Source organism: Gymnogyps californianus, chromosome 2 (assembly GCF_018139145.2).
Source record: "Gymnogyps californianus isolate 813 chromosome 2, ASM1813914v2, whole genome shotgun sequence".
In the NCBI taxonomy this organism is placed as follows: domain Eukaryota; kingdom Metazoa; phylum Chordata; class Aves; order Accipitriformes; family Cathartidae; genus Gymnogyps; species Gymnogyps californianus.
This window is the reverse complement of record NC_059472.1, coordinates 92,904,857-92,922,346: the sequence shown is the minus strand read 5'-3', so window position 1 is coordinate 92,922,346 and position 17,490 is coordinate 92,904,857. Positions and strand designations below refer to the sequence as shown.

The 17,490-nt window shown below is 42.6% G+C and overlaps 1 protein-coding gene and 1 long non-coding RNA gene across 3 annotated transcripts in view; one reads left to right on the top strand and one right to left on the bottom strand.

The window, feature by feature from the left end:
- The window catches only part of LOC127012918 (uncharacterized), a 65,881-nt gene that overhangs the window by 5,125 nt on the left and 43,266 nt on the right, over positions 1 to 17,490 (top strand). The gene's annotated exons all lie outside the window — the stretch shown is intronic.
- Positions 6,132 to 17,072, bottom strand: NQO2 (N-ribosyldihydronicotinamide:quinone reductase 2). Of its 2 annotated transcripts, none has more exons than XM_050891371.1 (8): positions 17,020 to 17,072; positions 16,365 to 16,417; positions 14,625 to 14,789; positions 12,997 to 13,127; positions 10,660 to 10,773; positions 9,167 to 9,268; positions 7,862 to 8,031; positions 6,132 to 7,479 (listed from the first exon to the last, which is right to left on the bottom strand). In XM_050891371.1, exons 2-8 carry the CDS (start codon positions 16,369 to 16,371, stop codon positions 7,425 to 7,427), a joined length of 744 nt encoding a protein of 247 aa, XP_050747328.1. In that variant the 5' UTR covers positions 16,372 to 16,417; positions 17,020 to 17,072; the 3' UTR covers positions 6,132 to 7,424. The 2 variants fall into 2 exon arrangements, with proteins under 2 accessions (XP_050747328.1, XP_050747329.1); XM_050891372.1 differs by having other exon boundaries at positions 7,450 to 7,479; positions 7,851 to 8,031.

Below are 17,490 nucleotides of genomic sequence, written 5' to 3'. Positions count from 1 at the left end.
CTACTGTAATGAGGAGACTCAGGATGGCTATGCTGAGTTGCCAAACTAAGCTCATTGTAGTTTGAATACAGACATTTCATGTCCATCCACATTGTGAGGTATCGTAAGGAGGGTGTTGTTAAACCTGCAGTCCAGAGAATCTGGGACGTTTGCCAACTAAATAAAGCAAAAGCAAATCCAGAGGTGGTATCTCTGGTGGGCCAATCATGCAGTTTTGGTCTTCTGTTGCAATTCCAAACATTACAGAAATCTTTTGATAACATTTTACTTCTGAGGGTTTTTTGTTTTGGTTTGTTTTTTCTGCTTTTGAGCTTTGCATTGTGTATGTGGCTGAAGACATGGGCTGAAGGCAGGAAGTAAGATGGCTAAATTTATAAGAATTGCGTGGTTAAAAAGGTTTCAGTCTTATTCAGTGGTGATTTGCCAACAAGCGCTAGGCAAAAAAAGACAGAAATTAGCGTTTATTTGTGGGTGTTTAGAGATCAGTGTTGCCATTTATGACATTCCTTCTTGAAATGAATAGGGAAAATAAATTGATCCAAAAATGCAATATGAATTTACGGATAAATCTCTTAATTCTGACTGAGAAGAAACAAAGGTTATCCTGAACTGGATGATAAGGCCAGTACAGTTTTAATGCTTTTCACAATAATGCAGTTATGTGAGCAGAAGTCTTCAATTTTAGTATTAATAAAAATAAAATAAGCCCATTAGTTCTCTTTTTACTTTAACTGAAACTTTCACTAATCTCGACCAAACTTTTGCTTGCTTTGTACTAAAAATCTCAGCCATCTTATTAAAACTGACAGAAAAAAATGTAAATACATAGAATTCTAAATGTCTTTTTTTTTTTTTTTAACATGTAGCTGTTTTTATTGTCAGCAGGATGAAAATTGCTGTATGTGAAATTTGCAGGTTTCATTGCACCACTGGAAAAATCATAGGGGCTGATAAATAAAAAGTGTCAAAACTCCACAGTGTTCCAAAGCTACCGGGAATGGTTACATATCTCATTGATCTTAAAAACTAAAACCAAATCACAGTAAGCTTGTGCCATAACGGGAAAGTGACTTCGCACAGGGATATTTTCCTGGTATTAACTTTGAAGGCTGTATTGTAGTAAGCTTTGCCTACAGACGTTTACATTTTTCCACTCCTTCCTCTCCACCTGCAGTTTGCTGCCAGGTATCTCTTTTAGAGCCTTTTCGCTCTCCATGTCTCGCGTGAATTGTGAGCTCTGTAGGGACCTGAGCGTAACGGTGCTGTGGCTGTCCCTGGCTAAAGGCTCTGCTGGGCCCGGTAGGGATGAGCGTTTCCTCAGACAGGAGGTGCCCAGCTCTGGAGATGAGTCAATGCTGAAACATTAATTCTGGGCTCAGCACCCTGCCCAGAACTCTGGGGAGGGGGATCATTGGTGGGCAAAACCCTAAGGAGATATTTGTCTGTAATCTTTCTGTAATCTACCTTTTAATCTAAAGCACTATCTGGTCTGATTGATCCCACTGCTGTCCAACAGCTGTCAAGATACTATGTTGTACAGCTGATTTTACAGAAAGAAGCCATGATTTTAGCTAGCTTTGGCTCATCAATGCAACAAAACTTCTGTTATACTTCTCTGAGCCCCCAGAGGGCTGAGGTGGGAGAAACTGCAGCACTGTGCAACCAACAGTGTTGACGCATGGGGAAAAGGGCCGTATCCCCCTGGGGAGTCCGAATGCAGAACGGGATGCCCCAAGAGACTTGGGAACCACTGTTGTTTGTGACTGACCGCAGCCACAATTTTTCATTGCAGTTAAGTTCAGAAAAGGACCACCTGAAGTCTCCCCTAGACACTGAGGTGTGGCCTAGCAACAGACGACAGAAATACAAGGGTGTTCATGCAGAGTATATTGAGAGGATTTCATCTCCCTGTGGATTCATATTAAGTTCCAGTAAAGACACCACCTTTGCTCCGCACATCTCACTGGAGTACATAGCATTTGCAGGTGCAGTAGTCCTCTGACAATCTGTTGCTTGGACAAGCTGGTTAGGTCTTGGTTTATTCTCTCTGTCGGATGTTAACAAAATGATTTCTCATTTCATCAAGGGCAATTGGTAATTCAGAAACAGCTATGGGGTATTTTGGCTGCACAATCCTAGGGAAGAAACTGGTCTTCTGTCTCCTCAGAGTTTTCCAAAGAGATCAGAGTTCCTGTGCATTCAAACTGCATCAAACCAATACTGCTGAATCTGGAGGAGTTTAAAAATGTCTTAGGATGGTTGGAAATAACTGGTCATGAAACATTATTTCACTAAATTTTACTGTTCAAAAAAATAAGAACTTTACCAGGTTTTTTTTTTGTTTGTTTTGTGTTTTTTTTTTTTTTTTTACATCAGTCTGCACCAAGCACTGTGACACAAATTCTTCAATAGGTGTTTCCTTGGTATTTTGTTCTGTGGTGAATGTTCCCGTAAATATATGAACACCAGCAGAGTAAGATGGAAGCAACAGAAGTATTGCAGGAATAGACATTTCCCTGACTTGTTTGTGAAATGATCAACTACTGCCACTATGTTAAAGGACCTAAAATGAGGCTGCTGAAATGCAAGGCTGCTGCTCTGGACTAAGCCCTCTGCTTCCCCAAACATTTGTAGTCAAAGATTCTTTTATACTTTCAACTCAAGTTTTAGAACTAAGGCTGGAATAGCTCTCTTGGCTACTCTTTGTAGTGACTCACCTAATTTAAAAGGAAACATCATGGAGCTTCATTTTTGTATGGATATGGTAGGTATTTTAATACCCTTAGAATGATGAGACAATTACCCAGCACTAAAACTTGAGAGCACCGTAAGCTTAAATTTTTTGCGTCTCTTTTGTGGAGTGTAGGGTCTTTAGGCTTTAGGATATCTACTAACATAGTAGGATTTTTCTTTAAAAAAAAAAAAAAAAGTTGCACATGAATTATGCATGGTATTTATTATTGGCTGTTCCTCTCCTCAGCACAACCTTTTGATAACTTGTCTATTGCAAAGTATATTCCTCTGCAAGCAGGCAGCTAACCTCAGTGACATGGTTCCACGAATCAAATATTAAACTAAAGAAAGAACTATCTACACCTGCCTTTAAAAGTTAATTTTTTGAAACCTGGGTTAAAAGCACCTTATGGCAAGAAATCAGTCTTGGTTTCTCTAGGCTATGAGGCTTCTTGATAACATAGTTCAGATGGGGATCTATTTGTTTCCCTGTGTTTTTCTGAAGTTGTAAGCATGTTTCACCTGCCATTTCAGAACATCAAATAAAAGAAATTCAGTTACGATTTTTGGAACAAATTGTCACAGAAAAAGACCAGAGGATTGCCTGAAAGTGTGTGGGAGAGGAGGACCACCAGCAACAAAAAACAAATCCCCAGACTAAATGGAAGAGGAAAGTATGTTGCCCTTACACGCTTCTTCCCAGCCTGAAACACAGCTACAAGTTACTCACTTAATTCTAGCTTTATTCTGATGAAATCAATGCTGTTCTGACAGGACTACATTTGACTTTTAGCATAACGTGATTTAGCAGGGCAATCATTCTTTAGATCAAAATGGCTGTAACATTTCCAGTACTACTAAGATACTAATACTGCCACTTCCTTTCTCTCTCCTTATTAACCACAGACCACTCTCTATTGGTTTTCTATATGGTAAAATTCTCCCTTGAGTTTTTGAAAGGCAGGTGCCAGAACATACATGCGCCCCTGCACAGTGTACTGTACAGCAGGCACTGAAAGCATGTCAGGACAAGGACATGAACTCTTGGCTCAGCAGCCACTGTTGCTGCACAGCTGACTGGCTTCCAAAAGCATTGCAAGAGCAGCACCCTTCAGCAAATGTGGTTTAATCTGTTACGTGTCCACAGCTGAGAGACAGCTCACAGCTCTGATTACCTCTTCTCTGAACAGATACAGGAGAGCTAGACACGAAATAAAGGAAAGTGACAAGAATTATGAGGCACGTGGAACATTTCTGTATGAGAATAGACTACACAGACGAGGACTGAGATTGACTGCGGAAAGTTACAGTTGAATAGTGGTTCTCAGTTTCCCCCCCATCATATACCCACTTGTACAGTGGCCTTCACATTGGAATGATATTCCTGAAGAATTTACTTTAGGAGGAGTTAAAGCATGTGGAGAATGGTGATCTGACTGATATAGTCTACTTGCATTTCCAAGAGGCTTTTGACAAAGTTTCGTATCAAGTTTTTTTTTAAGGAAACTAAGCAGGTAGGGGATAAGAAAGAAGGTCATGGCATGGAGACATGTTTAAAAGATAGGACAAAGAGGGCAACAGTAAATGGTCAGCCCTCAGAACAGAGGGAGGTTACAAATGCAGGGATCTGAGCTGTTGAAAATGATCTGGAAAGGGATATGGGCAAAGAGGTTGAGAAAGTTTGCTGGTGACACAGATTACTCAGAGGAGGGACGACAAGGAAAGCAGATTGTGAAGAGTTCTGGAAAAATGGTTGAGTGACTGGGCAATGAGACAGGAAGTGAAATTCAAGTTATGTAAAGGGGTGCACATGAGGAAAAAAAAATTACCCTAAATTGATGTATAAAATAATGGCCCCTGAGCTGACCATTACCACTGATGGTCAATATCTAGTGTTAGAACAGATCAAAACATTAGCTAAAGAAAATCCTATGTCAGAGATTATTAGGAAAGGAGCAGAGAAAGTCACATGAGTCCAAGAGTCACGGAGTTGACTCTACGTGCGCTTCTGTTCCCCTCTTCTCAGTAACAGGACAGTGAGACTGGAGGAGTTCAGAGAAGAGCAACAAGGGTGACCAAAAGCCAATGCCTTCTCTTGGAAGAACAACTGAGCAGAACAGGACTCCATGGCCTGGGAAGGAGATTATTTAGGAGGGGAAGTGATGCACATCTACAAAACTCTAAGCACTGTGTAAAAGAACGGATGGGACTGATCATTTACTGTTGACTGGGAGGAATCAAACGAAGCTACTGGGAACCAGGTGCTTCACCTCCCCGGGATCCCTCCCCGCTCCAATGCTTCGTGCAAGGAAAAAGCTGACCTGCTGAACTTTGCCAAAAAATATTGGCTGTTTCAAGTTGGCATGAATTCAAGAGAAGACTGAACAAAATTCAGAGCAGAGATCTATTTGGCTTGGTAAACATAGAGAAAACATGTGTAGCTCAGGAAATCCCCCAAACTAAATATAGTTGGAGCCCAGGACAGTATTCAGGGGAAGTGCTTGCTCTTCCTGCCCTATAACCACTGTGAAGAAAAAACTCAGGGTTGGAGGATCCTTGTTCTGACCTAGCACAGCCACTCTTGTATACTTACATTACAAATATTCAGTCTAATACAGGCACATAATGCTACCATGTGTGTGGGAGCTGGCATGCGTCTGCCAAATAGTGTCAAGAAGTGTATGTTCGTCATTGTGCTGGTTTTGGCTGGGATAGAGTTAATTTTCTTCATAGTAGCTAGTATGGGGTTATGTTTTGGATTTGTGCTGAACACAGTGTTGACAACACAGGGATGTTTTTGTTACTGCTGAGCAGTGCTTACACAGAGTCAAGGCCTTTTCTGCTTCTCACACCACCCAACCAGTGAGTAGGCTGGGGGTGCACAAGAAGTTGGGAGGGGACACAGCCGGGACAGCTGACCCCAACTGACCAAAGGGATATTCCATACCATATAACATCATGCTCAGCGTATAAAGCTGGGGGAAGAAGGAGGAAGGGCGGGACGTTAGGAGTGATGGCGTTTGTCTTCCCAAGTAACTGTTACGTGTGATGGAGCCCTGCTTTCCCGGAGATGGCTGAACACCTGCCTGCCCATAGGAAGCAGTGAATGAATTCCTTCTTTTGCTCTGCTTGTGCATGTGGCTTTTGCTTTACCGATTAAACTGTCTTTATCTCAACCCATGAGTTTTCTCACTTTTACTCTTCTGATTCTCTCCCCCATCCCACCAGGGGGGAGTGAGCGAGTGGCTGTATGGTGCTTAGTTGCCAGCTGGGGTTAAACCACGACAATCATAGAGGTCAGTCTGAGATTCTTTGTCTAACAGTTAAACCCACTAAGCTCTGCGATTGATCCAACACCATAACATTTGGTTTGACAGTTGCAACTTCTGCTTTCATATCCATTTCCTTCTTTATTGAATTGTCTGGTAACTGAATACAGTGAACATAAGGATGATTCCTCTCCTATACAATTTTACTATTTGCATTTGTCCTTCAATCTCTCTTCAGGTAACTTAAAATTGTTTTCCTTAAGTCTTTTAGGCAAGAATCTGCTTTCCCCACAACTTATGTGTATAACATTTTCCATTTTATTCCCTTTCACTTTCTTTTTCCTATATGAGTTGTTGAGCCAAAGCAAATTTCTTGCTTGTGTAACCTAAAGGCTTTGACTCATATGCACTGAAGCAGACATCTGCAACAGCTTAGGGCAGCGCTGCTTCCAGGGGTCTGTCTCTGCTACAGGTGGCCCTTCACTTCATACGGTGACAAATAGGAACATGTGACTCTCCCTGCAGTAGCAGTTCCCAGTCTGGTGTATCAGCTTACGCTGCCACTCCAGAATCTGGGCTCAGCATGTTTATTATCCAAATAGCCCTTAAAGAAACATAAGAGTGGGGCATGACAAGGCTGCTACAAAGAACGTATGGCAGATGCATACTCTGTATGCAGAGGCCTAAGTGTCGTTTGACAGTGACTTAGAAGACCATTTGTTATTCAGGCCACGTTCTTTTAATATCAAAGTGTAAAGCCAGCTGTTAGGTAAGCTGATCAAAGCAAGAAATTGTGTAGCTAAGCGAGAAACCCACCCTTTGCCATATGCACAAAAAGGGTTAACAGCTCTCAAGCACAAAAATAACCCCGCTAAAGTTCAAGGTAAAAATCACGGATGTTAAGAGCCAGACAGTCATTTTGTCCCACTAGATCCTGGCTCATAGACAGACAGTGCTCCTGCAGGTTTTCAGGTATGCGTTCTGCTTTGCTGCCTGCCCATGCTGGAGATCTCCAAGGACGCCCACCTACACTGATGCCGGAGGGGATGCACCCAGCCCTCCAGACCCAAACAGCGATACTGACTGGTGTGAAGGGGCAGGGAACAGATAGGATTCCTTTTTGTCTCTACTTAGGGTAACAAAAATAGAGAACTCCCTTTGATTTTAGGAAACTACCTACTTTACAAATGGGAGCTACATTCTATAAAGAAAGGCAATACATGCACATACAGCTATACGATATTTGTATTCATTTTTTTCCTTTTCTGGTGTCTGTCATAGCTTTAATATTGCTTTGTAAATATGTGGGAAAGCCTAAGGCTGACCACAAGGCTTTCCAGCTCTAAGTCACTGTGCAACTGTACATCCTTTTGCGTTATTCATGATCTGGCTTCATAGCTCAAAGGCACAAGTGTAGAGCTCTCATTTCAAAGAACAGGATTGGCCATAACAAGGTTGAATATGGGCAGCATATTCCCTGGTGAATAAAAAAAAGTGGCAGCTGATACAAAAAGTGTTAAAATAAAATTGGCAATGTACTTTACTGTTTCATAAGCAGCAATGGTATAATCTGCAATTAAATACCACTTGTGTTATCAAGCACTTGTAGGCAGGATGTCACTGTTCATATGAGCAAGGATAATTCTTCACAAAGAGTTTTGCACCCATCATTGACAAGAATCCCTCAGGAATCAATGAAGATAAATGCTACATTGTCAGTTAAACTGCTAGCTGTAGGACTCAAGATACTTATAATACATTCGACTTAGGAGATTAGCATTCAGATATTGAGACAAAGCACCAAAAAGAATGGAGGAAAAAAAAAATCTTCTCTCTGTAGTCTTGTACCTGAACATTACTTGAAATACCACTCAGGAGAGCAGTTTATGGGTTCTTCCTTCCAAAGAGTCTTCAGACGCTGGGCCCAGGCAATCAGCATCTCCTTCCTCTTCTCCTCAGAGACATACTCTGGAGCGAAGCAGACGTGAGGTGCAAGGACTTTGACACCACAAAAGTGCATGATTCCATGCTGGACTCAAAGCAAAGAAAGAAATGCCTCAGGAAATAGATTTTCACTTTCAATTCAAGAATGTGGAAGATTCAAATCTGAAACTGTTTCTCTGACCTAATCTAGGGCAGGTTTTCTAAACCTGTGCATTTATCAGGAGAAAGGAAATAAATTGCAAAAGTTCATTACCTGTCCTGGCAGTCACTACTGAAGGCTAGGCGTTAACCAGAATGACATACAATACACTGAAAAATAAGGTCAACTTCATTTATTCTGCTCTGTGGAATTTATTTTTAAGTGCTATTAAACCCACAGAACTGTTCTCTTCGGCTGCTGTATGCTATTAAATTTGCAAGGATCAGAGTTCATTGTACTGTTTGAATCTCCACAGATTGTTCCTGAACTGCAGTGTATTTCTCATCTATTTCTAAGTATTTTTTCAACCTTTTGCCTCTGGCTTAGCCAAACGATCCTGAATGAAGGCTAGTGCCTTTCAAATCAGCTCAACTCGCCATTTTCTGTGTATTTCTGAATTCACAGTTGTGTTTCATGTTCTTTGTCATGTTGACTTGCAAACTCTGCAGCTAGATAGCCTCACAAGGGGAGACAGCTAGTAATTGCAATGGGTAGGAGACCAAAGAATTTAAGCACGTCTGCTGTATTATATCAAGAAGTAGCTGGCACAATTTGCCTTACCACCTAAATTTCGCAACGCATGTTTGCTACTTCTGAGAAAAGGGTAGCAATAAGAAAAGGCATGCTAACTTTCATATGCTGATCATTAATGCCAGGATAATGTGTGACTCCCCTCCTGCCCCGCACCCTACATGAATCGGGTAGCTATGGGGAAAAGAAATCCTGCATGCTAGGGCTAAGGGAAATCCTATAACAGCAGAGAAATGTAAAAGGCTGACAGTATAAGCTTTCTCCAGATTCCAATCTGGAGGAAGGGGCACAGAACAACCTTAAAACTCTGTGGACTTTTAAAGTAGTCTCAGGATTTTAGGGTGCAATTTATAACCTGCAGATGCTTGGAACTGACAACTTAATTCTTTCGTATTATATTTCATATAAAATAAACAATAATGCAGCTGTTAAAAATAACTGGAATAATAAAAATTAAGGCAAACAACCACCAAATGTTCATATATTATACCTGCATGGGCCACAGGAGATAGCGAATATCACCACTGATACCTCCTTTTGCATACATCTCTTTGCTTCCTCCAGTGGTGAAAGAAAACAGGGCTAATTTGTTCTAGAATTAAGAAAGCAGCACTTGAGTTAGGCATGTTTAAAGAAGAGTGGCTGAATAGTTCAAGAGATATTCAGGGGAACCTGGAGAGCATAAATTTCTAGAGGAGGTGGTGTCCTCTTCTTTCCCAGACCTTATGTGTAGTGGCAGCTCTGAGGCAAAGATCGATGACATACTAGACAGCGGACTGTGTGTCAGGGCTTTCGGCAGAGACAGGTTAAAAAGAAAAGGAATTACATGTCTGACACCCTGTATGAAGCAGGGCTGACCCTTGTTCTCCCCTATGCAATGTCTGGAAAACTGTGGCTGGAAAGCACTCTGTTACTAAGAGTATCTTTATTCCTGTCCTTCCTGAATGCAGAAATTGAATGCTACAGTCCCCCTTCAAACTTGGGCTTGCTTGTCACTTGCCAAGGTGTTCAGGTGTTCTAAACCCCTGTGTTTCTTCTGCTTCTGTAACTATGATATTAGCCACGGGCTTGTGCTCAGCTTCTATCCTCTCAGTTTTAGCTTCTGTAATTGAAGTAACTTTTTTTCTAGTGCAGTATCTGAACTGCCTTGAGCCTGCACTCAGCATGCAGCTGTGATCATTGGGGATTACTCCCATTCATCTCAGTGAGGCAGCCATTTCTGAAATTTAAACAAACTGAAATGTTTGGAATTGTTAAGAAGATCAGAAATTACAGAGATTAATCTGTAGCGAACATCAATGTGAAACTAATATTGATTGTTTCTGGATGCTGCAGTTGTTACCAAATAAGATCCATCAGACAGTGGGCCAAAATTTTCCAGGGATATTCCCAGTGCCATGGAGAATTAGATGACAATTCATAAATTTTTAGAGATACTGATCTTGCTTAATTTATAAGCTACAGAAAAGAAAACGTTGAAAGGAGATAGTTGGGACAGAGGCTCGTGCACTGGGTATTTCAGGTTTCTGATTTTTATAATTTAATTCCAACCTTTGACATCTAATCCCAGAACAGGATCTTGTCACCTATTCTAGTATGTCACTCATTACAGATTTGTGCAGTCCTGCAGTGGTGGGAAGAATGACAGACTATAGTTTCAGGAAACGGATCAATTTAAACTGTTTGCAAGCTGTATGCCATCCCAGTGCACCGATACACCCACCAAATTATAAAGCCCATTTTGCAGGCCAACTAAAAATCTCTAGGAGATTGCTTAAATCTTTAGGAACACTGCATTCTCCTTATTGTACTACCCTTCAGACAGTTTTAACAAGCCAGACAGTTACTCAACATGTTACCAAAGCATTATTTCAGGAGAGCATAAAGTGAGAGCTTTAAACAAATATAATGGAAAAGAAAGACCAATACCCTCAAGAGCATTGTGCAGATCTTGATCTTAATAAAACAATCTCAAAAACATACCTTAAGCAAACCGGAATCATAACAGTTTGGAAATTCGTGAGCAAATCCTTGGACCAAGACTCTGTCCATCCAGCCCTTCATGATTGCTGGCATGCTGAACCAATACAAGGGAAACTAGGCAAAAAGTAAATTACCTTATTAGTACAGAGAGTCTGGGCCACCCTTAGGCCTGGTCTACAGGCCAAATCCTATCTCTTAATCTGTTCAGATCTTGTACATGTCTTCTTCCACCTCTCTGTCAGGAGAGGCAGTAACTATGCTTGGCAGAAATAACTGAAGTGCTTTCTGTTTGTAGTAGTCTCAGGTACATACCTGAGCATCTATAGCACACTAACGCCATGGTGACTGTGAGGGCTTCCACACAAATTAAAGTTGGAATACAATGAAGCAGGAAGGTGCCATTTAATTCAAACTTAAGACTGTACAGAATTGTGTCTCCTATTGCTGAAATGCAGAAGGAACATATGATCTAATGGAGAATGTGGCCAAAATGCACACAGAGAGCCTTATTACCAGGACTGACATCTGGTCATCAGTTCTGATCTGACAGTCTGCTGACAAATGCCATGGGATCTTAAGAAAGACATACTTTCACACCCTGCTGATACGATGACCCTGAATCACTTTATTGAGAAGAAAATGTCTCCTTTAACAGTAGGACCCTCTGCTTCTAGATCCTCCAGTTAGCCCATGGGACTATAGCCTAAAGCTATCATGTCTTATTTGCATGATCTTGAATGCTTTAGGGACTCCTATTCTACGATGCATCGCTATCCCTCAACCTTTGTACACGCTGCAGTATAGAAGAAATTCTGTAAAAGCTTATCCACATGTGGCTTAATTCAAGATGGAAACAATGTGGAAACTGGGCAATCAGCATTATCTTTGGAAGTGGTGAGTTTAGTCTGCAGTTAATTTTAAATTACTTTATGGTGTCTTTGAGAGCCTTTTTTTTCTCTTTTTTTTTTCTGCACCAGAACATACTCAAGTTCATAGCATTCTACAGACAGAAAGTAGAAAGCAACCACTTCCTTCAGGGGATGTTTTACTATACTTATCTCAGAAGCAATAGTGTAAAAATGATGAAGACATACAGTGAAATGCTTAACTGACATATGGTCACATCCTAAATTTCATCTAGAATTGGACAGTGGAATATATATAGGCTATGCCTAAGGGCAACAGTCACACAGGCACACAAAGAAATGTGGGGCTAGTATTGCCTTATACAGTACTTCTAGGACTTGTAGACACTGAGGACAGAGCTGGCACAGTGGGGAGCAGAGATGGGGTGTAATGATCTGTTGGCAAGTCCAGATAGTGCTTCTGCAACTCAGCAGTAAATGAGGACAGTCCAGTCAGGGAAGTCCAAATTCCCCGAGCCTGCTGGCTGCTTGCAGCTACTTGCCCAGAAAATAAGCCTTGCCCTGCTTTCTGCCAGCCTGCCTGATAACCGTGGTCATGTATGTCTTTGTGCATCCAGATATGAAGTTTGGTCAAGTGTTGGTGAACTACTGGATTTGCCGGCGTTTCAACCTCAATAATTGTGCTACTGAATTACTGGATTTGCTGTTGTAATGACCCGGATAATTGTACTACTGATCTGTATTTGTTACTGTACCATTACTTAGAGATAAAGTGTTTATTCCTAAAGCTGTTGGTCTGATGTCTGTTACCATATCCCAAACCTATAACTTGGCGGGGCCGCCTTAAGCCCTTACACACATCTCTGTGTGTATATCCGTGTTTGCTTTGCCTGACCTCCAAGACAAAGGGATAGTATCGGCTGCCTGATAACATGGCACGTTTCTCGTATAGAGAATTATAGTATTCTTTTGCACCCAATACTTTCTGGTCTGAGTTGCTCAATGCAATCGTTTTGGAGCGCAGGTAGTGTGAGGACCAGTTTTCACAAAGCCTATGCCATCAGACTACTTTTGAATGTTAATTTTTAAGTGAAGCACTGCTGTGAATTTTACTCGGGTATTTTAAGGTTCTAATTTCAGATGCCTTCCTGTTCTCCAAAAATGCCAGTGTGGAGCCATTATTTGTGTGAAAAACTCATACTGTGCTAGCACGAAAAATGCTCACAGATGACCTATCAAAATATTTTTGATATTTTCTAAAATCCACATCATATCAGAAAAACCTGACACCTTGAAATTGCTATGCTGGATACAGACTGTTTTATGTTGATGGCAGAGCTACTACCACTTTTTACTCTGGCTAGATTCAATGTTCCTAATGAAATCTATAATCTTCTCACTATTGCTTTTCTTTTGTTCAAACCTGTATATTACAACTGAAGTCTTTTTTAATATAATTTAAAATAATGACCTGAAAAATCATTAAGTCTGCTTCCTGCACCTTCTTTTGCTCTTCAATCAGATCGTTGGACAAACTTCCTCTCTTGTAAGCTTCCCATGCCTCCACGCCATAATTGAATTCTTCTGAGTTGTGCAAGCAACCTGTGGGTAGAAGTGAACGGTCATTCCTTGCCCTGTTTCGTAGCCAAATAAGAATTAAATACATGTTGCAATCTACAGTTCTAAATTGAGTTACTGCTTTCCATTTTTCCCCACTTCCTTTTTTTTTTTTTTTTTTTTTTGTGTGTGGATATTCAGCATCATCACAGCTAATGGTGATTTGATTTTAAACTGGAGAGGAATATAGTGTCTCAGAGTACTAAAAATTCCGCCTTTCTGTAGCAACATACGAAGTGCAATAAGAGGACCTAAGCTTGGCTCTAGACTCTGGTGATGCAGGTGGATGATTTAAGAGGATTTAAGAGAATTTTGCTAATTGCTCTGCCTCTGCATTAGGGATTACTGAAACCATCACGCAGTCACAAGCACTATGTAGCTGCTTTTCAGCCTCTGCAACTGGGAAACTCGTCAGGGGCTGGGGAACCAGTATTGGCTGGCTCTGCTGACTCCACTACAGTTGGGTGAGCTGATTCAAGTATGTCTGAATCAGACATATACATTCATTCCGTTGAGTCAACTAGTAGATCATCAGTCTCTAGCAGAAGAGAGAGGCAGTAGCCTCGTGAACTCAACTCTAGCAAGTCATAGAACGGTATCCAAAGGCATTTCTCACACACAAGAAACGGACTTCAGAGACTGATTGTGGACACATGCTAATGCATTTTTCCCTCTCAGTAATGTCACCATGAGCCAAGGTTCATATTCAGGAGTGGACTTTTAGAAATGCTTATGTCTGGTCATTAATAAATTTCGTCTTGTTTTTGCCAGTGCTTGCACTGGACCTGTGCTATCTGATTCTTGTTTTAAAGAAAGTTTCAGCTGTCGCAGATTATCTTATGGCTTTGTGTTTCCTAACCTGGAAAAATACTGGGGCTAAATGCTAGTAAGAGCACAGTGAAAACATCACATAAGCCTAACAGGAGCATCACTGTTTTTCTCAAGTCTTAACTGCATCATCTAGTCATTTTTAGTAATCATATAATACCAAGGTAGTCAGGAGGTGCCAAGACAACTCAAAAGCCCAAGCACTTAAGTGCCTGGAGCTAACTTGCAGAAAGCATTTGTAATCTTGTTCATTAAGAGAAGGTGGTTCTTAGAATGTGTTTTCAGTCGATTGTAAATACTGTAAAAACAATAATTTTCCCTCATTCACTTTAGTCTAAAGGCAAAATACTGTTTTACAAATCTGTACTATACAGATATTTCATTTTTCTGATTGAGGGGCCGTTTCTAGTGATCAGATTTATTTAAATAAAGATGATACTTGTTGGGTTCCTACACTGACTTTTCTTAGTCAATGCTAATAGAAAATAAAAAGCTGGGTCTTGTTAGTTGAGGGATATTTGTACAAAATAATAGCAACTGTTTTTCAGAGTGCACCTAACAGCGTGGTTCTGGATTGTTAAAGCAGCAGGATAGACAAGGTGAAAGTTTGTCTCATCGTTATTGTTGAAAAAAGTGTATTTTGGCTAGTCTCACCAACAATGTCATTTCTTGTCGCTCTTGGCTCAAACTGCATTGCATATAAATCAGACACTGTAACACTGCAGCCCTGCTTGCTCAGTTCTTCCACAGCAACCCTCTTCAAAGATCCGTTCAAGGACTTGGGCTCTTGATGTGCATAGACTATCAGGACTTTTCTCCCTGGAGGCAGAAAGAAAACCAGAAGATACCTTTGAGTATAGGAGGCAGATACGAAAGAGTTTGTGGAGCCGGTTCTTCATTTTTCTGTAGTGTGTTTTCCAAGCAGCACAAAACTAGTGAAAACAGAATGACAGTGGCAGCATTTCACTCCTGCTTGGCAGCAATGAGTGACTCATGAGGAACTAATCAATAAATGCCCCCCACCCAGCAATTTTGTGCTCCACTGGGCTTTCCTAAGTGGAACTCAGTGGACGGTGGCTGCGTTTCCATAGCAGGTCACACTGCCCTACATCAGCACAACCCAGTTCCTCCTCTTGAGTCAGCATTTGTGTTCATCTGATTCTGCTGCCCCCGCCCCCAAAAACCCCACCCAACAACAGGGAAAAAAAAGCTGTCTGCCGGTTTAGCTCCCTAGGCTGGGTCAGACAAGTTACAGTGCAAGTGTGAGGGGCAGGCTGGGATCAAAGCAGTGCCAGCTCAGATTCCCTCACACTGTTGTGGAAACAAGTTCTGAGAGCTCAGAGCATCTTCCTACTGCAATGTGGGATCCCCTCGTCTTCCATTTCAGTGCTGCACAAGTGACAACATCAGGATAGATGTTTAAGATGCCACTATCCCACTTCAGCATCATCACAGTGACTTCAATAGAAAGCAACATGATTTCTTCTTAGATGTGAGAGTGAGCTGTCTAGTGTATCTCACTACCTTAAACTGATGTAGCTTCTTAAACTGATGTAGCAAGGTGTATCAGAGCTTACTTGTTCAAAATTTTACTGTACATAGGCCATTCAGTTTTAATAATTGTCTAAAAAAATCATTCATCACTGAACACAAGGGAAAGGTGAAATACTTTTATGGGGTAGTAGTTATTTATACATAAACACTGCAGAGAAGGAAATTTCCAGGGATTACTGAATCTGCAAAACATGCAGCTCTTGGATCCTGACAGCTAACACAAAAACTCAGGCATCTCCTGAGTTCAGTTTCTCCAGGGCACACAGAAGCTGTATGGCCCAGAGCACCATCAGGGTGACAGGTAAGTTTAAGGTGTCGGAGATCATTAATATAACCAGAGCTGAAGGCCTGAAGAAACAATACCTCATTTTTAACCTAAATTATGAGGGGTGATTATTTCTCCAGTGTGCATAGCGTCCATGAAACAATAGTTTTGCCAAAAGACTATTAAAATTTGTGGCCAGATGCTATCATAAATTTAACATGTGTATAAACTCTTTAGACCCCTGCTCCATAACTTATTCTGGAATATCAAGTGCAGTTACCTCTTTCCTGTTCTTGCTAACTCTCAGCAAGTGGGTAGTTCAGTGGCTGGAGACAACACAAGCTCACAGATGCGATACGATTAATTCTGCAAGCTGCTGGTTTGTTTCCATTTCAGTGGAGCTGAGGGCACAGTGCTCAGAGAGACTGCAGTTTTCAAAGGCATCACTGACTGAAGTAATTTCAGTCATTTAAAAAAGTAATACCTTAGTATCCCAACTAAACATTACAGATATGCCACATACCAGCGTGCCCAGGCCTGAAGTGAACAGCATTTTCATTAGTATTTGTTCTTACCTGCCATTTTCTGGAAGCACTTGCTAGCTTCTGTCTTGAGAATCTGATACGGCCTGTGAACTCAAATGACAAATTTGCTCATGTGAGAAACATCAGGAAAAGGTACAAGGAAAATCGCTGTTTCAGTAGGAAATGTACCATCCTGTGTGGATGTGAAGAGGCTGCGAGGGGAAAACACTGTGTGTGTGTGTGTCTGTGTGTGTGAGGGGAAAACACTGTGTGTGTGTCTGTCTGTCTGTCCGTGTGTGTGTGTACCCGTGCGCTGCAGCTGCACGACCCGCCGGAGGATGAGGGCGTGCCGGGCCGAGCGCTGTCTTGTAGTGACTCGCAGCGGCTGAACGACACGCCGCCGGCGGGAGAGGCGAACCCCGCGGCTATCGCACGCCCGCTTCACCCGGGGACGGGACTGGATGCACCGCACCGCCTCCCCAGAGAAAGAGCTGGACGCTGCTCCTGTTCTTCGTGCTACCCTCCAAAACCGGTTTCAAAAAACGGCTCCCGACCTCCCACCCCCCGGCCCCAGCGCAAGCCGTGGCGCTGCCGGCGCCGCCCCGCAGCTCAGCGCCGGCTGTGCCGCTCGCCCCAGCCCGGGCAGGGCCGCGGACCCGGGGCCGCAGCCCAACTCCCCGCTGGGTGCAGTCCGGGGTGCTTTTACCTGCGGCCCGCGGCCCGGCGTACCCCTGCGGCGGGGCTGTGAGCGGCCCTCCCGGCGGCCCCGTTGCCCGCCCGGCCTCTCCGGCCGGGCCCGCCCCTGGGGGCTGCGCCGGCGGGCGTGGGGGCGGGCTCGGGCTCGGGCTCGGCGCCGATTGCTGCTGCGGCTCCGTTAGAGACATCGCTCCCGTTAGGTGCGCGTCACCCGCTGCTGGTACTGCACGTGATAACCATTACTAATACACACATGGTATATCACATACGTACTGGCGTTTCTTTATAACGGGTGCTGCTCGTCCCCGAGTGCCGCCGGAGGGGAACCGGGGTGACTCCTCGATGGGTACCCCTCCATTCGAAGCATTCAGTGAGTCCTCACCCATCTGCCAGGGGCCAAGTACCATCAGTTGTGGTTTTCAAATGGAGAATCCGAGGCGGAAATCAAGTGACTGGGCCCAACAGCCTGGGAAATAAATGA